The sequence below is a fragment of the Odocoileus virginianus genome, chromosome 30 (assembly GCF_023699985.2).
Source record: "Odocoileus virginianus isolate 20LAN1187 ecotype Illinois chromosome 30, Ovbor_1.2, whole genome shotgun sequence".
Classification (NCBI taxonomy): Eukaryota; Metazoa; Chordata; class Mammalia; order Artiodactyla; family Cervidae; genus Odocoileus; species Odocoileus virginianus.
In genome coordinates this window covers 20,393,077-20,415,467 of record NC_069703.1, presented here as the reverse complement: position 1 = coordinate 20,415,467, position 22,391 = coordinate 20,393,077, and the positions used below count along the sequence as shown (strand labels likewise).

General features: G+C 43.4%; 1 protein-coding gene and 1 long non-coding RNA gene across 2 annotated transcripts; one reads left to right on the top strand and one right to left on the bottom strand.

Moving 5' to 3' along the window:
* Positions 1–14,355: 14,355 nt before the first annotated feature.
* On the bottom strand, positions 14,356–16,810 carry RPL37A (ribosomal protein L37a). Its single transcript, XM_020869622.2, has 4 exons — positions 16,704–16,810; positions 16,212–16,340; positions 15,595–15,677; positions 14,356–14,589 (listed from the first exon to the last, which is right to left on the bottom strand). Exons 1-4 carry the CDS (start codon positions 16,704–16,706, stop codon positions 14,526–14,528), a joined length of 279 nt encoding a protein of 92 aa, XP_020725281.1. The 5' UTR covers positions 16,707–16,810; the 3' UTR covers positions 14,356–14,525.
* A 16-nt stretch (positions 16,811–16,826) lies between these two features.
* On the top strand, positions 16,827–22,106 carry LOC139032183 (uncharacterized). The gene is made up of 2 exons (XR_011484699.1): positions 16,827–16,980; positions 17,299–22,106. It is a non-coding gene; the product is annotated as an uncharacterized lncRNA (long non-coding RNA).
* Positions 22,107–22,391: the final 285 nt, after the last annotated feature.

The following is a 22,391-nucleotide window of genomic DNA, read 5'->3' as shown; positions in this document are numbered from 1 at the left end:
ATCTAGTTGTATGACTGCGGGCAAGCCACTTTGCTTCTCTGAATCTACACCTCCGTCTCTTTGAAATGATGGAGTTGGAGGAGACAGGCTCTAAGGATGTGCTCCTAGCAGTGTGTGAGTCCAGGATGCCACGAGGTCTGCGGTTCTGGGACCAGATTGGCATAGCTGTCTTGCCTGACCATTAGCACGAATAGCAACATTGGTTTACCCTCTCCCATACACCCTATCTTCCCTAAGCGTTATTGGAAGGCTAGTGACTCAATTTCTGTCCCTCTGTCTACCTTCCAGCCACATGTAACTCTCCTCCCGTCTCCACTACCAGTGTGTACTGCCTGTACAGATGGATGCCACCAAACGTCATCAGCCACTTTGTTTTGACCCTCAGCAGCTCTGGCAAAGGACAGGATAGAATTGCTGTTGGCATGTATATGAGAGTTTCACTCACCTGCCTTCACCTCACCTGTTAGCTGAGTTCATGGCTATTTGGTTTCCATTTTGGTGTCTCTAAAAGAGTAGAGCTGAAGTACAAGAGGGACAACCTGGATTTTTTAAGGGCCCCAAGCAATATGATTTGAATAATCCCTGTGTTTTTCTACAAGAAAGTGTTCTACCAACCACTGATGGTCAACAACATCAACAAATCCACCCTCTGCTCAGGCTCCTCTGATCACAACCCCAGTGCCCCCCATTCAGCTGCTCCTCACCACGCCTTCCTTTGGGCAACTAAGTGCTCACTCCCTTCCCTGCAGGGGAGCGTCCTGCGGTACTGCCCCCTACCCCCAGCCGATCTTGGCCCTGACTCATTGGTGCTGACTCAAAGAAAAGAAAAGCAGACCCCTCAGGCAGCTGGAGGGTGGACCTGGGCCAGAGCCTGCAGGAGTGGGCGGGAGGGCCAGCAGAGGTGGGGAACCCATCAATCAGCCTGTCACCGGGTCTTCGCTGGGCCCCTGCCCCACTCCCTACTGGGCCTTGGTCCCAGGCCCAGCAGCCCAGTGGGGTCCCAGAAAAGGAAGGGGAGAAGACAGGAGTCTTTATTTTGTAGCAATTAAAGATGTGAAGATGGAGCTCATTCCTTCTGGGGGTCCTTCCCCCAGAGAGGTAACCCACCATCGCTCACAGGAGCAAGGTCTGAGCCCCGCCAGGACAGGCCGCCACGGTGAAGCTGAGGAAAGGGGCAGCCAGGGTAGAGTTCTGAAGCTGTATTTGCAGATTCAGACAAAAGACTAAGATAGTGTCAGCTGTTCATAAAACAGAGAGAAGGCCAATGGAAATTATGAGGAGAACTTAATGCCCCCAAATCCACTCCCTAGGTACCACCATTGCCTTCACCACCCCCCACATTCCTCTCCTATCCGGGTACAGGGCGACCGGCTCCTTTGAGTTAAAGCACTGTGTTTTTAAAATGTCCCTACTAAAACGATGCTACTCTAAGAGTGTCCTTTTAACCCTCTTAGTACCCAGGAGTGCATTTGCAGAGAAGGGATACAGGCCTATAAAACATTCAGGGACACAGAAAAGTGACTTGAGGACCAGGAGGCCAAACTTTAGAAATCCAGAGATCCCTAAGAACGAGCCTCCTGACTCAGCTGCTTACCGGTGTGTAACTGAATTGGGGGCAGCGCGTCGAGTCCCGCGGGGCTTGGTTTCCCCACCTAGTGAAGAGGAGCAAAGCCAGAGCCATACAGGGCCTCGTGGGAGGAGGCACACCGCTGCAGTGCATAGGCACTTCTGTCTGGGAAATGATACATGGCTCTGAGTGAAAAATGGGAAGAAACAAGCTCGTGGCGAAGGAGCTCCAGAGAAGCCGGCACTTTCTCACTGTCTCCTTCTGCCGAGTCCAGGCTTGATGAGCAAAACTTACCAAGCGCTCCCTCTGCTGTCCGTCCTTACACTCACCCTCCTGCATCAAACACGATGTGCCGGCAGTCCTGAGTCCGAGGCTTGGAATGTGCCCGTGGCCTAATTTAATCAGTGGAGTCCTGTTCACAGGTTGTTAACATTACTTCTTGAAAACCTCCTTTCCTCTCCATTCTGTTGTTCCCTCCCTAACTTCATGCCTTTGTCTCAGGCCCGTGTCGGCCCTCCCACCACCAAAATCCCTCATGGTGTGTGGTGCGTCATGCTCAGGAAACCTCAATCTTTTATCTGTAAAAGTTTTCCCTGAGGTTCAAGTCACTAAAATAACAGAGCTAAAGCTGGAAAACAAAACTTCTAGGTCCAAAGTTCATCCTTTTTCCACATTCCCATCTCGCTCTGAAGTGTGTGACCTTAGACATAACATTTAACTTTTCTAAGCTGATTTTTCCTTGTCTGGAAATGGAGGAAAGAACCGTATTAATCCCATGACTGGTGAGAAGAGAAAGGGAGACAGGGCAGGAGAGCAAAGGAGAGTCAACAGCAGAGAGAGTGTGACCAACACTTGCTATGATCTTCTAGCACGATGCAAGTTCAGTGCTCAGAGTGGAAACCGAACGTGAAAACAGATAAGACTGGAAAGGTAAACAGGAGTCCAGTCCAGAAAAGCCCTGGAAAATATGGCCCCACAGTCACTTGGTGCAGGCTGCCTCGAGGATTACATGAGCTTACAGAGGTCAACAGTCAGGCTCCCAGCAAGGCCGCGTGTTAGGTATTCCTGATAAAACTCTCCTGCTGCTAGTCACAACTTGAAAACGCAAGCAGGGAAATTAATAAGCAGGACAGCCTTGAGTTGATGAGTTAAGGAATAGTGGTTTGGGAGGGAAGAAAGACTTAGAAAAAAAGAACATCAGGAAAGAGAAGTGAAGCCCCACATCAACCCTGTAACACTGGCCTTTGAATCTTAACAAATGACACCACTTCATGTGCACACCCATGCACACACACAGCTCTCTCATCAGAGACGAGCCGCTCTCATACCGGCTCCCTTTTAAGTCATACCTCCCCTGAGCAACCCACTGGCTCTGCCCCGTGGTGGAGCCACGAGGGCATCCCCCTGCATCAGTGTAACCTTTTGACTTACTCTGGGGGCTACTGGTTTGTCTTCATTGCTTTAGTTACTCAATTGGAGAGCCCAGGGTTTTGACAGTATATTTAATACGTTCCTCCTGTACTGATCTTTTTAAAGAGAAAAAAAAAAAAATTCTTGAAGAGTCTGAAAATGTGGTCAGGAGACCTGCACACCCTAAGTTTGAGAAATGCTTCATAAACAAAACCTTATTCAATTAAAATATATTTCAAAGATGAATTAACACTATAAAAGAGTTGTTTTTACAACTGGTAAAAATAACTTTATTATTAATGAAAATACTAAATTAAAACTTTCTCTTCAAACTAGCAAACCCTAGAAAATACATCCAAGTTCATTTTAATTATAAGCAGTTTGTCCCAAAAGACCTATAATTATTAAATCCTTCGGTTTCTTTCCTTACTTAGGCTGCTTGACATTATGGAAATTTTAAAATAACTTAATACTTACTACACTGTAATTTCATACAAGCTCCTAACCATTTGATATATGCCCTCCAGATGAATCTTCCAAACCTTACACTTCATTGCCAGGCTATGTTACTTTCTTCTGGTTATCCTGTATCACCCCCTAGCGTCATATATGTTGCTTGCAGCCAAAACATGATGACAAATCTCTGCCATGTTGAAGGAATGAGTATCTGTAAATAATTACTTTCTTGATTTACAGATTAGGTTCCCAAAGAATATACATAAACCCATCAGGTTCCAAGGCCAAAGTCACTATATACTTGCGTGCTGTGCTTAGTCATTCAGTCGTGTCCGACTCTTTGTGACCCCATGGACTGTACCCCACCAGGCTCCTCTGTCCATGGGATTCTCCAGGCAAGAATACTGGAGTGGGTTGCCATGCCCTCCTCCAGGGCATCTTCCCAACCCAGGGATCAAACCCCAGGTCTCCAACATTGCAAGCGGATTCTTTACCAGGTGAGCTACCAGGGAAGCTAAACCTTCAAAAACATCTAGAGAACTAGTGACCATACCATGCCACCTCGTGAAATCTGTTCCCAAAGTCACAAAACAAATGGTGAATATAGTGATACACACTCAACAATGATCACTCCTGTTTCCCCCTGCTGACATTTCTAGAGATATATCAGTGTTTAATGCCAGTCCAGGAAAATGGAGCAGCAGGCTTCAGTAACAGAGAACAAAACCATAGACAGAGCAATGGCTCTAGTCTCTTAAAAAGTTAATTTTCTAGAAAATGATTAGCATCTATTACGTCTTGAGCTGCTGAAATATTTCTGGGTACGTTTTTAGTTTTTGCTTCATAGAATTATTATTTAGAAACTAACCAATTCACATATTTTCTAGCTTATGACGACTCCGACTTGCTGGGTCTCCTTGCCCCTCGGCATTGGCTTTGTAGACCTTACCAGATCCCCCATCTCCTCCTGGCTCTTCAGTTAATTGTTCAGTGTGCTCCCCAGAACATCTTCAGAGCCATCCTCACCTACTTATCTAGTATTTCCTATCTTCATCAGTGGCCCAGAGATGCTAAAAAATTATGCACATATTTTTTTTTCTGTTTAATGATATAAATGTCCCTCTTTGTTTCTAGCAATGCTTTCCTGCCTCAAAGTCCACCTTGTTAAATAATAATACTGCTTTCACCTCATGGATTAGTGTTTGCAGGTTGTAACTTTATCCTTTTACTTTAAACCTCTCTGCATCTTTATGTTTTTAATGTGTCTGTATCATTAAATTTTATCATTTATATCTGATTCTTTAGGTCTTTCTTTATTTTTTCTTATTTTTTTTAATAGTCTCACTTCTTTTTTTTTTTTTAAACCTTGTTATTGCATATACAGGAAACAGAAAAGAACTGCCAGAGGGACAACATGAATCCTGCTACAGAACTTAGATAAAATAAATTCATTTTTGGTATCTTCCCCATCCCTTCCTTTTAAGTCATCCCCCTTGGGGTTGTCAATGATCTAGGAAAAGATAAGGGGTCATATTTTCTCTCTAAAAGCAAGCATTCAAAAATAAAACCCACAAATACATTACTGTGGAACATGCAAGAGACCTAGAGCTCTTAAAACATCACAAGAATTATTAAAAAGACACAGATTTCCTTAATAGAGACTAAACAAGGATGGCAGAGACTTTCCTCCCCAAACAATGCTGCCCAGTGATTTATTTAAAACTGATAAGCACGTCACTAGTAAGTTTTTAATCTTCAGGAACAGAATCATGTTAATGTATCCATTTGTCCCCAGTATTTTTTTTTTCAATTTTGTGTTTCCACTTGGGACGGTGAAGGAAACACACACACACACACACACACACACACACACACACACACACACACACACATATAGATCTTCACTGGGGGAGAAACTTATCAACACCTCCCCTCCTGGGGCCTGGCTACCTCGGATCTTCCCACAGCTTCCAGACCAGCCCCCAAGGAGATGCTCTGGCCGCTAAGGCTTGAACTCCTACACACAACAGCTCAATGCAACTGGCACGTTTCTGAGCCAGATCCCGGATGTATAAACCACAGCCAAGAAGACAGGGCCTGTTTCTAGCACATTCTCTCCAGGGAGTCCAGCACCCCTTTCCCAGACAGGGCTGCACAAAAAAGGGCTGACCTCACTGCAGGCCCGCGGTTTATGTGACATCCAACAAAGTGCACTGCAGACTGGACTGGACTGGAATGAAGAGACTTTTCTGGGGAGGGGTTTACGGGGAGGCGCTGCGGGACCTGTCGGGCTTGGCTTCCAGGCCGCTGACCAACCGCTGGATGTTCTGCAGTTCGCTGGTGGCCGCCTCCTTCTCTGGGCAGAGCTTGGGCGACAAGGACACGGAGCTGGAGGAGAGCGTGGAGGAGCGGCTGTTGAGTTCCGAGCCCGAGTCCACGGCCACCGAGGCCGGGCTGGCGGCCAGGGCGGCGGCCTTGCCGTCGAGGGGGCCCGCGGCGGCGGCGGCGGCCATGGACGGCAGGGCGGTGGTGAGCAGGCCGCTGCTGTCGGGCACCGGCACGGGGATGGAGTAGGGGCTGTAGCGCAGCCGCGGGCGCACGGTGTTCAGGTTCAGAAAAGGGTGGCGGTGCACGGAGCTGGAGGCCGCCGCTGAGGAGGCGGCCGCTACTGCGGCCATGTACGTGTAAGGATAAGCAAACAGGCTTCCGGAAGGCGACATGGCCAGGCCCTGAGAGGCCAGAACGTGCTGCTGGAGATGGAAGGGCAGGGTGGCCGACGCCCCCGACAGTCCCTGCGCCGCGGCAGCCGAGGCCATGGCCGTGGAATCCAGGCCCGAGACGCCGGTGGAGGCCCCGGACACGGTGGCCAGCAGGGGCCCCATGCCGGCCGCCATGCTGGAGAAGGCGCCCCCCATGGCGAACTGGCTGGGGTGCAGGAAGAGCGGGTGCCCATTGAAGAAATGCTGGCCAGCCAGGCCAGGGGCGAAGCCGAGGCCAGGAAGGGGGCCCTGGCCCAGGTGCGCGGCGGCCGGGTCCGTCTGCACGGTGAGCGGCGCGAAGGCCTCCTTGCCCGGCAACGCGCGCGCCTCCTCCGCGGCCTTGAACGTGGCCGCGCTCTCGCGGCCCGGGCTCCGGCGCTCCTCGGCGCCCAGGCCGCGGGTGCTGGACGAGATGGTGGCCGGGCTGTGACGCGAGTCGGGCGATGCCTTGTCAAGCCGCCCGCTGTCCCGGGGCCGCCCGCCGGGCTCGGCCGCGAAGAGGTGTGCCTTGTAGGTCTTTCTTTAATTTTTTCCTATTCCTTTTAATTGCTTTTTAATTCTATTTCCACTGTGTTGTTAGTTATACATTATTTTCTATCCATTAAATGATTCCAGAGATTACAACATATGCTTGATTTGTAGTTTGACCTCTTGCCAAACGATCCAAGAACCTTGGAACATTTTATTACTGTTTATCCTTTCTCAACCTATATGCTGTTGCTATATTTTAGTATTACCCCAAATTTATTAGTGCAGTCTATATTTACTTATACAGTCTATATTCACTTGTACTTACTTACCTATTTCCCCTTTTTTGCTGACTCTCGTTATTTCCTGCATCTTCAAGTCTTCTCACTTTCTGTCCAATAGGTGGACCTGCATTCATAAACTGTCTTGTTTGAAATTGTCTTTCACCTTCGTATTTTAAGAATACAGCCATGAAATAGGAACAACTACAGACTCATATTAAAAAAAAAAAAAAAAAAGAATACAGCCACTGAGTACAGAATTTGAAGAAATTTGAAGATGCAAATCTATCATCTTGCAGAGTCTGTTGTTAAGAAGTCAACTGCCTTAGTGCTGCTCCGTTTCTGCTGCTGCTGCTAAGTCGCTTCAGTTGTGTCCGACTCTGTGCAACCCCATGGACGGCAGCCACCAGGCTCCCCCATCCCTGGGATTCTCCAGGCAAGAACACTGGAGTGGGTTGCCATTGCCTTCTCCGCCATTTTTGCTACTAGTGCTTTTAAGATATTCCTTTTGTCTTTAGTATTCATAATACTATGAAATTCTTAGGTGTGACTGTCTTTGTGTTTATTTTGCCTAAGGCTTACAGGGAGATTCTTGAATCTGTGGCTTGATATATTTTTATTGATTTGGGAAAATTCTTAGCCATTATCATCCCTCCTCTTTCTCCTTTTGGAACTTGTTACACACGTATTAGAACTCTTCATTTTAGCTCCTGTCTCTTATACTTTTTTGTTCCTTTCCCTTGTTTTTGGTGCTCCTGGATATGTTTTTGATTTTGCTAGCCACTGATTCTGTCCCAACCTGTATATAATTTGTTGGTAAATTCATCTATGGAGTTCTAATTTTAGCTAGTAAAATTTTCAGTACAAGAATTGTCTTATTTTCGGTTATGATCTTCTTAGTCTTGTCTTTTATTACCTTGTTCACATTAAGTAGTTACTATTAAGTTAGTATCTGCAACTCAACTGTTTGGATACCCTCTGGATCTGTTCCCATTATTGTTTGTCTTGGTTTTTTGAATCAAACTCTCATTTCCTTGTACACTTGGTTGTTTTTACTTGCATTCCAGGTATCATATATTAAAAAGCATAGAGATAATTTGAAGTTCAGAATATCTTTTCTTTTTCCAGAGAATATTTACATTTGCTTCCCATAGGCAGCTAAGGCAATTCTAAATTAACTAATCCAATCATGGATTAAGATGATTCAGAGCTCATCTGGCTAGTTTATTTCTTGCTGTCTTCTACTCCCAGTGTGTAGCCTGCTGGAGTTTTACTCCATACTGGGATCTCATCCAATCAAAGGAAGAACCTGGGCAACTTCAGGAAATCTTCAGAGGCAGAAATTCATGATCTGCCTTTACTTCCACTAAGAGACTCAGTTCCAAACAAACCTGTGTCTGACTGCGCAATTTACAAATTCCCAGAAGAAATCAGGTTTGATCAGTTATATCAGTTTGTATCATGTGACCAAGGGAGAGGATCCTGCTATTGATAACCCCACCATAAACAGATGGAAAGAAGGTAAGTTGCTCAAAGGAAAAGATTTGGGAAGACAAAAATGTTTTATTACAGAACATTAGGAAGAGGGAATCAGAGAGATGGCAAAAGACAGGGAACAATTTTGGAGGAAAATATGATTTCCGCTCTAGATTTGTCAAAACAGATTACTGTGAAACATCTGATTTGATCAGGGCCACAACAGGAAGCAGACGGGACTCTATAATGGGGTAACTGAGGAGAGCTGAACAAAACAACTAAGGTCAACAACTTGGGTGGGGTTAAGGGAAAGCAACAAAGGATGAAGCCTCCCAGGAGAAGTTAACAAGGGGAGGAGTCATTACTACACTAGGCCTCCAGCAATAAGGGGGAGAGAGTAGGTACTAAATCTCGGAGCAGCTGTAAATACAGGGAAGGGCCACTGAAGAGAGCTGAAGCCTTCAGCAGGATGGTCTACCTGAAGCAACTCTGCAAGGAGGAACCGGGGAAATAAACATCATGGCTCCCCTTTCTTCTCGTCAGCCAAGTCTTCTGCTGTTGCCTCCTATTTACTGAGCCTAACCAGAAGGCAGAGAACAGGTAAACACACTGCTACAGCCTGTGAGGAAGAGAATCTCCTGAAGCAGAACTGGGTGGTAAAGATGATGTATCTGGAGAGATTCTCTTTTCTACTTGTTGCTTCAGTGGCACAAAGAACTCAAAATGATCAAAGAACTGCCTCAAGACTTCAATTTAAATAGAACTAACACTGTGTTCCCTGGAAGAATATTTCTTCCTCAGGCACTAAGACCTTGAAACCTATAAAATTCAAGGTCACGAAGCAAGAGAAACAAAAAATGCCTTCAGCGGGTCAACTGTTGTAATTCTCAGTGGTGTGAGTTCCACTTCAATCCACTGACTGACCCCTGCATCCTGTAAGGGAGAAAGCACCGTATACTGTTAGATTTAAGGCATATACTGTATCTTGTACAACAGTGCCTAGCCTTACAGAAAGTTAACTCCCAGCTGGTCCTATAACTGAGCCTTTGGCAAACCATCAAAAGTCTATTAAGCAAACTATCTCTAGGTAATGGGGCACATGGTAAAACACATGACTTCCATGCGTGCGAGTCAGTTGCAGCAATTCCTTCACTTTCTTCACTGTCAGACACCGTATAGGTATCACAGGGATGAATTAGGTGTTCTCAAAGCCGATCTACACTGACGCTGGGCAGACATGTTGTAGGCAACAAAGACAAATCCATACCCATAATACCTGTCTATCTCTAAGACAAACTGCGGACATTGCACGATGGAAGACATCCAGCATAATCACTTGTCCAAGCGGCACCCCTAGGGAATGGTGAGTGTCATTTTAGCTCAGCATTGGCCTCTTGCTGCAGTGTGCCACTGAGCAGAGCCAACAGCCAGGTCATCCTTGACAAGGGGAGGTTCATCTTTTTGAGCTCACACACAGGCTCAATCCCCACTATCGTGATTGTTTTGTTCATAGGCTACTGAACAAGCCCCAAGGTAGTAGCTGGTGAAAACTGCTGACATCCACAGAACGGGCTATCTTATTTATCTTAGTGAAAACAATATCCATAGTGAATGCTTTTTGTAGGCATTCACATAGGATCTAAATATCAAGATATATCTACAAACTTATCCCTGCAACATCCTTGTCACCAGTCTTTTTTAACTCTTGGACCGGCTGCTAACCGAGCTGGTTAAGTCTAAGATGTGGAGCAGGTTTAAGTTGTGGTCCAAGTCACTCTTGACATTTAAGCTTCTACAACCTAGCAAAGTGAACATTCCATTCTAGAAGTCTGCTGCACACATCTGATTTTATAATTTTACAGAACACATAACAGATGGGCAGTTTCAGATGCCTAGAAACTTTATGTTCAGGCATCCTACCAGTAGCAAACAAGAGCTACTTTTCCAATGAATAGATGGTAGAAATCTCTAGCTCCAAACCCTATTGCATGTGATTCTTCTTTTGGAGCATCACTGAGCAGCTCTACCACTGGCATGTGAAGGTCACAGATGAAATGGCAGAATAACTTGGACAATGACTTGGACCTTTATCAAAATCCTTTCTCCAGTCTCCACTCAAAATGGACTGCCTTACAGGTTTCTCAGTAAATGGGACAGGTAAGCACTCAAATGTGACTTGTTTTGCCCTCCAGATCCAAACAAGTCCAATAAATATTATGCTTTCTTAATTAGGGGTGGTCTAAAGTGAAGAGACTTGCTCATCACTTAAGATAGGCAGTGTTATCTCAATTACCATACACATGTCAAAGGCATGTAAGGTTCACAATACTTTCTGATTTCACTTTGGTCCAGTTATTTCATCAGTGTAATGGAGTACTACGACCTGTTTGAGACACCAACATGATCAAGATCCATCAGAATTATGACAGAATGTGAACTGTTAGCCTTGAAGTAAAGAATGTATACTGCTGTCCCGGTAATGTGAAGGCAAATTCTGATTACTTTGCATATAGGGATGAGGGGAAACATTTGTCAGGTTAATACCACACCAGGGTCAGAGGTGTTCCTTTCCTCCAATATAGTACTACATTTGTTATCAGAGCAGAGATTGATTATGACCAAGAACACTGCTCATGACAATTTCAGTTGTTCAGTGATTATCATTCATCAGATTCCTCATGTATTCCTTTTACTATCTTGGGGTGTGTGTGAGGTGCATGGGGAGTGGAGGAGCAGAGGAGTACAATTCTAGGTTTGTACTTGACCTTTCCAAACCTAACAGCCATCCCTCCATTGGCCAAGGAATGAAAGAAAGGACTTCACCAGTTACTAAGTATACTTAGTCCCATCCTACATTCTGGGAATGAGATAAAAACCTTAGGGTGGGAGGCAGCATTCCACATACCCTATTATGATTTGACCCAAGATACCATCTGACTTCCATAAGCTCATATTCTGACCATGGTCAACGGCTTTCAGATTTCCACAATTTACAGCCGGTACTTGTAGCCTAGTTGTAATGTTCTACAGTTAGTTACAATTTACAAGGTGGTTTGAGGGACATTTAAATTAGGGACAAATGTTAAATTAGGTAAGTTAATAAGTTTGGTGTTACAGATACTTGACCTTAATTATAGCCAATCTGATTCCTGAGAATTTTTCCAGTCATGTATAGTTCTGATGAGACTGTCTACTAAGAGGCCAAGGGTCAGAAATGCAACCCGTTAAGCCACTTAGAACTCTCTTCAGGTTTTTGACTTCTAAATAATGCCCAAAAGACATTAATATTTTGCCTCAGTTCCTCCACTGCTGTGAAAACTGCCTTGGTTTCTTCATCTTACAATCCTAGTCCTTTTTTCTTGCCTGTGAAGCACTCAATTATACTCCAATAAATATCCCCTTTGCTTTAGTTAGTTCAAGTCAGTCTCTTACAATCAAAAAATTCAAAACTTAAACAGGTAGGAATTGGGGCAGCTCTGTAATCTTGGCAGGAGTCCATGAACTTTTTTCAAAGCTTAGTGCTTTACCTTAGCATTATCTGTTATCATTTTATTCAGATTCTCTAAAAAGCAATGATGGCTCCACTTGGCCTATCATGTGTCCAGCCCTTTTCAATAGTGCTTAGGGAAATTCTTTCATGATTCATGTCCAAAAGCAGCCAAACTGTAATTTGTTTTCTCCAGATTGGAGTACGATAAAGTGACTAATGTACAATTAGAAAATACTAAGCGAAGCCCTGAAAGTTATTACTTGATCCTAATACACATGTCCTAGAACTTAACCCTTGACAGACTGACATGACTTCATACACATAACACAACCACAGGTAGACACAATGCAGTAAAGTAAAACACATCTTCTCCTTACAGGAAACACACAAAAAGCCCCAAGAATTTTAACTGTAGTGTGCTCCAGATTATGGGCATGCCATATGGTTGTATGCAGGCAGACACACCCCCACACCCACAAACTGAGCATGTTAGCTTCCTGTATCAAAAAATCTTGCTTTAGCCCCTCTATCCCCCTTGCATCAAACGTACCTTGTAACACTCTTCCTGGTTCCCAAACACCATAACTCACTCTTCTGTCACAAGCAGTTTCCCTCTTGATTCCACCTGAAGGGAGATATGCTGGAGATACAGCACCACTATCTCCAAACTTGGCACACACTCTCTCCAATATCCACACCATTATTGAGTGTTCTGAGGCCAAAATGACCTAACTTGTTGAGGGGAAAACCACTATATCCTTTCACAGGTGAGAAAACTGAAGAGTAAACATGTCCAAAGGTCACTAGCTAGAAAGAAATTTAAATCTCTACTACTGACTCTAGAACCCATCTTTTTAACCACTATGATACACTTTCTTGTTTTTGTCTTTTCTAATTTTGTTGTTTCCAAATAAATTTTGGGAATGTGCTCCAGAGTTCAGGTAAAGAAAAATTAGATTAAGACTGAAATTGCCTTATATCATTACCTTGGAACACTTTTACCACATAGTTTTCCAAACCAGAGCCGACTGTAGTGTGACATTAACTTGACCCCTGACTCATTTTGACTCCTGTATCCCAAAACATATGATCAATGTTTCCCTTTCCTGTTGTTCAATTTTGGCCCAAAGCACTATCAACAAAATGGCTTTTAGTTTTTCAGAGGAAGATAGTTTAACATGAATCACAACTTTCCTCCCAAAATTCATTCTCAGCCCAGTTTTAGGTCCCAAAATTATCTCTAGTACTCTCTCTTACTGATAATCCTTTAAAACAAAGCTCAAGTATCCCCAGCTCTCACCTCCACACTCAAAACAAAACATGCAGTTAGCTGTGTTCGTGTTTCTGGCAACCTGTATACATGAACAGTATTTAGGGTACAATCAGATGGCCTGTAAACTAGAATCTAGTGAGGAACACAAGCATTAGTCTTTATATCCTGATGCAAAGTCAATTAAACAACTTAAAAGGCTCAGAAAACTATAGAAACAAGCTAGAGAGTGGGGAAGCAGATTAAGGGACACACTCCTGAGCTCATAAAACACAAGGCAGAGTATAGTGATAAAGCAAACATCAGGAGTCAAAAACCTAAATTTCAGCCCTACCCCCACCAGCTGCCTCCTATAGTCTTGGAAAAGTCACTTTTAAGCTACAAAAATATTTACTATTTCAACAGCCTTCTAGTTGGTCTCTATCTCCAACTATCATCAAAAAAAACAAAAACCCCACAAATGTATCCAGGAATATCAGCTCTGGAGTGAAGAATGCCTGACTGTTGAAATACCAGCTTCATGATTCACAAGTCATATAACTTTGTCATGTGTAAATGAAGTTATTATCTACACTTCATTAACTTGTCATGATATTAAATGATACTCCTTGCTTAGAATACCCAGACACGACAAATGTTAAAATGTTACCTCACCACTTACAAAATTCTAATTCTCTACTACATACTTAATCACACCCAGATTCCAAGCAAAATTAACACAAAAGCCTTCAGTTAAGACTCCAAATTAGAAATTCCAGCTTCCACCATATACTCCATTCCACTATCACGCACTGCTCAGCAAACTGAAAGCAGAACAGGTTAACCATACACCTACCCAGGCAGTTTGGTGGAACTGGCGCCTCTTAACCACAGCCAATGAAGGCTTATTCACCTCCCTATGCTAATCCAAAATCCCATTCCTGAAGGCCCGTGTCAAACATTTCAAACAAGGGCAAGGTATGATCAGACAAAACACCACAAGTTAACAGGCAGTATATGTCATCTTAACCTTTAAAATATTAAAAAATATGTATTAACTGTGATTTAAAAGTTGCATTTTTGGGACCAATCTACCTCAAAGAAGTCTATCAAGAAAAGACCTAGGCTCATAATCTTATGTCATGCATCATTTGACTACTGAAAAAGAAGCAACTGGATTACAACCCACCTCAGCATGCTTTCCCAAGAAAAATTTAAAGGATTTTAATTAAGTCCTTATTTTAGAAAGCAAAAATAATGCAATGCAAATAAGAATGTCTAACCAATCAAATTAACAAGCCAAAGTAATTTTGTTACATAAATTAACCCATTTATTATAGGCTAGCAACATTATCAAACGGTGGTGCTTCTACTGGTCCTTCAATTCCTTCAGTCTTCTGATGGCAGACTTTACTGTGACAGCAGAAGTGGTGCTGTAAAGAAAAACAAATTTGGTTCCAAAACTAGTTAACATACAGAATGGCAAATGAGAATATGCATTTTTACATTACAATCCTAATGATGACATCTACTGGCAATCTCATACATCTGACTTCTCACAGACAGTAAAGCATGAAATTAACAGGAAGGAAAGATTGGGAGAGGCTGACTAAACTCATTAAAAAGGAATGGACAGAATGTCAGAAATAACTAATAAATCACAAGATGGTACAATGAGAGATATCAAGAAAACAATGTCTAAGGCAGCAGAGCTGACTAAAGCACACTATGGAAGTGACAAAACAATGTTTTACTACAACACTCAGGCACTGTACCTGAAAAACATAACCACTCCATCTCATGTGGTAGATGAATGCTAATTCATTTATCCATCACAAACAAGAGCACTATCCATTTTCCCTTTTGTCCACACACAACCCCAACAAGGTGCTTATATGTATATATATGTCCACATTATCATTTCAACATTTTCCAGTATTTTACACTGTTTCAACTTTAACAAAAAACAAAAATTTCAATACACTAGCCCAATCATTTTACTATGTGACTAATGCACTGGACAGCAGGAGTTTACAAACTAGTTAAAGGGAAACCATGTCAGCCTTCAGGTTCAGCAATGAATCTCCACCTTAGAGGCCTTCAAGGATGGCTTTAATTTCCAGAATTGGATAAAGTCCAATATAATCAATAACCAACACAGTAGATATGTCTGCAATTATCACTTGGCCATTGTCAGTCACAAAGCTGAAGAAGCACAACCAATAGTTTAGAACAGCAAAGGTGTGTTGGCCAGATGGCCTCACATGTACAGCAATAAGCTAACTGACTTCTTAATTTTGACAAAAACAGCCTGCCATACAAGCCATGTTCATGAGTCAGACCAACTAGCAGATCTGTTAAAAATAGCTCATCCAGCGACAAACCTGAATTTTGACATGGCCCACACATTTTCAAACACCTTAAAGAAATGGACTCACTTGTAGGTCCAGGCACCACCAGCTACTGTCTTCATGCAGGAACCACAGTGCCAAATGCCCACAGCTCTTCTCTTCATCTTGGTCTGTAAAAGATAATCGATTTTTCCCATGACCAAAGAAAAGCCTTTTATACTACAAACATCCAGGAGTCTAATAACACAAGGAAACCACAACTGGTGTTATTTATATATGTTTTTTTTTCTTCTAATTTCAGGGTCTCTGGTGCAAAATTTGCATTCACCATGGTGACACAGCCAAGGATGTAAACGACCCGCCCTCTTCCCCCCCACCTCCAAAAACATTATTTCTACACACAGTGAACAAAAATCTCTAGCAACACCAGCAGACAAAAGTTGACAGAACCATGTTCCACAAGGAGGTTTGATTTCGGCTGGGGCTGTCAAATAATTTTTCCTCCTTTAGCTCTCAAATGGTTTTCTTTAAAGGAAAAGCGTCTGACAAAACCCGAAAATATAAACACTCTTATCTCAGAACTGGTCACCAACGGTGTGTGCAGCGAACTGCTCAACAACTTAGAACCAGCAAACTATTTATAAACTTCCTTCACGAGAGGACCCGTTTCGGAAGGAAACCATCCCGCCCTCAGACCATCTTACTTTGCCACAGAAGGAGCAGGTATACTTGGCGTGCTGGCTGATTTCAATTTTCTTCACCATTTTCCTGAGGGAGGCACCATAACGGGTCCCGTATTTGCCCACGATTCCGACCTTCTTGGTGCGTTTCGCCTGTTAGGAACGAGTTAAGAGACAGAACAGAAATATTAGAACCCAGGAACGGGGACTTAGCCACTCCAAGTTCCGGCGCCTCCACACGCCATTCTTCCACCTGCCCACCTAGCTCTCCCCCTCCCACCCCATCCCCGTAAACCCAGGGCCCACAGTGGGCCCGGAGGCACCCGGTGAACCCAGACTGGACGCGCCAGCCCCCGCCAAACCGCTCCAATCTGCGTCCCAGAGGACAGACGAGGGTACCCAGGCCAGGGCCACGGGACAGAGCGGGCGAGCAGAAGCAAGTTAGGGCAAAGAAACCAAAAAAGAGGGAAGATGCAAGCGGATAGACGTTTAGGCCTCACGCTGACCAACACTCACCATGTTAACGCAACCTAGATCCGAGCCCAAGAGGAAGATGGGAAGTGCGCAGGCGCGGTTTTGGGCCGATAACAGGAAGTGGTGGATGGGAGGCCCATATAGGAACTGAATTCTATGGTCTGGAGGTTTTCTCGCTCCAGTGCCTTCAGGGTAGTGTGGCGAGAGGCGTCTCCGACAGGTTTACAATGATTTACAAATTGTAGCGACAAACTGTAGCAGAAGCTCTTTCACACATCGACATTATCGTACATATATCTCACGAAATCCTGCAAAGGAGGTAAGATTTCCTCCATTTATAGACAAGAATCAGATTTTTAAGTAATTTGCTCACTCATTGGCACTTAAAGAGAAGTGCTTAAAATATGATTTCAGATCTCACTGCTTTCTACATTATGCCTTCTAAAAGCGGCAGGCCACGTGGTTGTGGGTAGTGGTTATATTTAAACTGAATTTTGTCTTTATATATTTCTGCATTTTCTAATTATCTCTTAAAATGAGTATGTATTTATAACTGGAAAAAAAAAATTTAAGTCCATTAGAAATGTGTACACCTCGCACTCAGATCTTGGTTTCTAATATCATTCTACAATGAAAGGAGCCAGGACTCCTTGGAGAAATGACGATTCCAGGACTGCTGAAGGACATATGCAAGATGAGCCTGGAGTGTTGTTGTGCCAGAAAGTAAGGAAGTGCTTAAAAACCAAAACAAAAAACCCTACTGTGATGAAGCTATGTCAAAGAGACAAGGTAACCAACTGAAAGAATCCCACTGGATAAGTCTGGAAATTTTTGAGCAAAAAAATCAAGTTTTGTTGATTTTTAACCCAGAGTAGAAAATAAATGTCCATGAGCCCATGCGGATGTGAATAAATGATTGAATAAATAAATAAATGGAGGAGAAGAGGCAACTCACTCTTGCAGAAGAATTCTAAATAATTTATGTGGATTCTCTGCTCTCTAAGAAGGGGGATATAACTCCTCACTCCTTAACTGTGGGCTGTGTAGAGTGATTCCTTCCGAAGAGCACAATATGGGAAAGTGAGGAAAGAGTAACCACACAGTGGAGAAACCTGCCAAACACTAGCAAAGCCGAGTCAAGGTCAGTATCAACAGTTATAAATCATGGCGATAGTGTGTCCCTCTGATATGGTGCGATGACAGTGGTACTTTACTTTTGTGATCTTCTTCCAAACCCATAACCGAAGTCCAATCATGGAAAAAAAAAAAACAGACAAATGTGAGGTGTCCTACAAAATTAATATAAAAAAACAGAGAGTCAGAAATTGTCACAGTCAAGGGGAGCTTAAAGAGACATGAATGTAAATGTAAAATGGGATCCTGGAACAGAAAAAGACATTAGGTAAAAACTAAAGAGCTCTGAATAAACTGTGGACTTTAGTTAATAATAATGTATAAATATTGGTTCATTGGGGGCTTTCCAGATAGTGCTATTGGTAAAGAATCCACCTGCCAATGCATGAGACATAAGAGACGTGGGTTTAATCACTGCGTCAGGAAGATCCCCTGGAGGAGGGCGTGGCAACCCACTCCAGTATTGCCTGGAAAATCCCATGCACAGAGGAGCTTGGCAAGTTCTGTCCATAGGGTCGCAAAGAGTCAGACATGACTGAAGTGACTTAGCATGCATGCACATATTGGTTCATTGATTACAATAAATGTACCATACTAATGTAAGATGTTAATAACAGAGGAAACTGGTTTTTTTAAAAGTATATGAGAACTGTGTACAATCTCTTAAATTTTTGTTTTTAGGCCATGCTACACTGGCATTTGAGATCTTAGTTCCCCAACCAAGGATCAGACTGGTGCCCCCTTCAGTCGGAGCATGAATTTTTTTTTTTCTTTCGCTTCACTAACAAAGATTTATTATTTTTGTCTTTCTTTTTAATTTAGTTATTTTTAATTGAAGGATAATTGTTGTATACTGTGTTGGTTTCTACCATATATCAACATAAATCAGCCATAGGTATACATATACCCACCCTACCTCTTGAACCTTCCTTCCACCTCCCATTGGGAGCAAGAAGTCTTAACCACTGCCATGGAAGTTTCTCTTCATTTTAAAAAATATATATACTTATTTATTTGGGTGTACCAGTCTTAGTTTCGGCATGTGGGATCTAGTTCCCTGACCAGGGATCAAACCTGGGCCTCCTGCACTGGGAGCATGGAGTCTTAGCCACTGGACCCAGGGAGGCCCCATTTTTTTTTTCTTTTTATAGATCTTAAACTTTTCTAAAAAATAAAGTCTATTTGAAAAAAAAAAAAAAAAAAAACCCTGCAAGCCAAGATCACCACAAGATCAAGTCCATGAAAACAGAGCCTCAGTTGTCCACCTTTGCATCCCAGGACTGAGCACAGAGCCTGGTGTGACGGTGGTAATGGATACATGTTGCATAGGGAAATGGTACCTTGCATGGTATAATGTTGATGATGAGTTTTTAAGGGGACTTTTATTTGTCTGGGCTTCTCTGCATTTCAAGGTCAATCCACTTATGTTAGAACTAAAAAAGGCTTTAATATAGCCCCAAGTGGAAACTGAGGTCCAGAGAGGTCCAGGTACTTGCCCAAGGTCATAGAGCTAATGAATGACTTCCAGACCAGTGCTCTTTCTACTGTGTCACAAGATTTGAGCTGTTTCCTCAGCTGCAAAATGAGTATACCATAACTTTTAAGGTTCTTAAAAAACAAAAGTGTTAGTCACTCAGTCATGTCCAACTTTTTGTGATCCCATGGACTGTATGTAGCCCGCCAGGCTCCTCTGTTCGTGGAATTTTCCAGGTAGGAATACTGGCGTGGGTAGCCATTCCCTTCTCCAGGAAATCTTCCAGACCCAGGGATCAAACCTGGGTCTCCTGCATTGGAGGCAGATTATTTACTGTCTGAGCCACTAGAGAAGCTTAAATAACTTCTATGAAGTGCCTAGTGAGCATTTCTAAATGATGGCTATTTTTGTTGAGATGATGATAACCTGATTTCAATATCTCTTGATGCTTTATCAGTCCTATTTTCTGTTCTCCCACACTCAGGGAACTACAACAGATTTGTTTTCTACTTTTACCTTAAAAATATGCCCATCTCTTTTCTCTTTAATTTCTTTAGCTTGAACACAATGAGACTATTAAAGTCTTGGCTATTGTTACCTGCCTCATGGGTACCACTGATGGAGTGGGGTGTGCTCAGCATCCCTCAGTTTCACCAGAGGCTCCATTCACACATTCTCTGTGCCTTGAGGATGAAGGATGGCAGGGGGCCAAGGGAATAAGTTTCTCTTCCCTCAGAAGAGAAACACACTGCTTTTGGGGAATGATTTCTGGAAATTTCTTTACCCAAACTATGCCCTGCCTCCAGAAAACTATAAATTAAAATACATTGCAAACAAATGGGACTGGTGAAACAGTGTTCAGGAACAGGCACTGGGAAATTCCCTAGTGGTTCAGTGGTTAGTCGCTCAGAAGTGTCCGACTCTTTGTGACCCTATGGACCATAGTCCACCAGGCTCCTCTGTCCGTGGGAATCTCCAGGCAAGAATACTGGAGTGGGGTGCCATTTCCTCCTCCAGGGGATCTTGCTGACCTAGGGATCAAACCCAGGTCTCCCGCATTATAGGCAGATTCTTTACCGTCTGAGCCACCAGTGAAAGTGACATCTTGGGCTTCCCAGGTGGCACTAGTGATAAAGAATCTGCCTGCTGATGTAGGAGATGCAAGAGACATGGGTTTGACCTCTGTATAGGGAAGATCGTTTGGAGGTCATGACAACCCATTCCAGTATTCTCACCTGGAGAATCCCATGGACAGAGGAGGCTGGCGGGCTATGATCCATAGGGTCGCAAAGAGTTGGACACGACTAAAGTGACTAAGCATGCACGCCAGTGGTTATGACTGAGCACTTTCACTATGTTGTGGCCTGGGTTCAATCTCTGGTCAGACCCAGCCAAAAAAATAAAAAGAAGCAAAACAAGCAGTCTCACGGTCCTTCTGTTCCAGTTATTCCAGTCTGTGCCTCTAGGCCAAGCAGGAGCTGGGTAAGGACAGCCAGCCTGGCACTGGGGCAGCCTGAGCTGAGGTGAGCTCTCCTGGGTTGGGTCTAGGGTCTAGTTTAGATCATCTTTTAGTGCATTTACCAGCTCCCACCCCATCTTCTGTATAGCCTGTCTCTGACCTTCAGAGGGATAGAGAGAGAAAAAGCAAGAGAAGAGAGAATGCATAAGTAGAAATGCAATAGAGTGGCTGAAAATGAGACACTCCATTATAAGAGGAAATTGTTCATGTTCAGAGCAATTTTTTCAAAACCAAACAATTCTCTTTAAATAGCATGCTTGAGGATGTACAAATAGCACTCTCATGAAATCAGCTCTAAGTGGCTTCAGAGAATTATGCGTGGAGTCTCAATTTGTCTTATCTGTGGGCTCGTAAATCTCATCCCCATTAAAGGACCATCAGGTATACAGGTTGTTAATGGTGATGTGTGCCCATAGAAGTCTCCGTCAAAAGCTCTGCTGGGTCACTCCCACTCCACCCGAGCCAGCAGAATTCACTTTTTGCTTTTAGAAAAATAAATAAAAGTTGCTTTCAGAGAAGAGTGCTTCTAGCTGTTTCATCAACCAGTTCTCTTGGGGGCATATGGAACATTTTATGTTTGAAAGGAATCTGAGGTGCGTGCAACATCCTACGTTCATCTCACAGTGCAGACAGAAAGGGCTTATCCCGGAGTCCTAGGCCCCTGGTTGCTTCTTCACATTGTGCCTGAAGAGCTCTTTGTTCACTCTTGACTGGTGGCCGCAGATGAAAGTGAAGTCTGCACTGGACTGTTGAGAGGGCTGCAGGCCCAGCTCGGCTGGGAGGGACTGACCAGCAAGAGGGGGGCAAAGCTGCCAAGGCCTGGACACCTGGGAAGAATCGGGTGTCAGAAATGGCTTCTTTCCTTCCTCCCTTCTCTCGCCACATTTACTGCATGGCATGTAGGATCTTAGTTCCCCAACCAGGGATGGAACCCGTGACCCCTGGAGCGGGAGCTCAGAGTCTTAACTGCTGGACTGCCAGGCAAGTCCCTTCTTGGCCACTCTTAAAAGGGATAAAGGAGATCAATATGACACAGTGGCCAAATATGTTATGTATAATAAAAGGAGCCACTGACAGTAGGAAGAGTTTGATACAATTTTTATAAAAACAAATTTTATGTATATTTACACAGATTTGTTTGCATAGGGAGTAAGTTACCAGTGGCTTCATCCCAAATTGTTGAGTTATCAATAAGTGGTGCAGAGATAACTGCATCTTCTTATGGAAAAAAATTAACCTTGATCTTATCTCACCCCTTGTACCCCAAAATGAACTTCTGGTGGATTGTCAATCTAAACATTAAAAGCAAAACAATAAAGCTTCTAGAAGGTATTGTATTTGCAACTTTGGGAGTCATGGTTACACAGGTGTTTATTTTATAATATTTTGTTAAGTTGTAAATCTGTTTCATGAACTCTTTTGCATATTCTATTTCATTATCCTCCCGCAAAAAAAGGTTAGAAGGAAGAGTAAGAATGCCTGGTACTTAATGTATCTGTTGAATGGTTTGGGGTAGGGGGGATGTGGGCAGAGGGTGTCATAATACCCCAAAGACTATGACTCACAGGCTTCTCAATGCTGTCTGCTATGATGAGGAATTCAT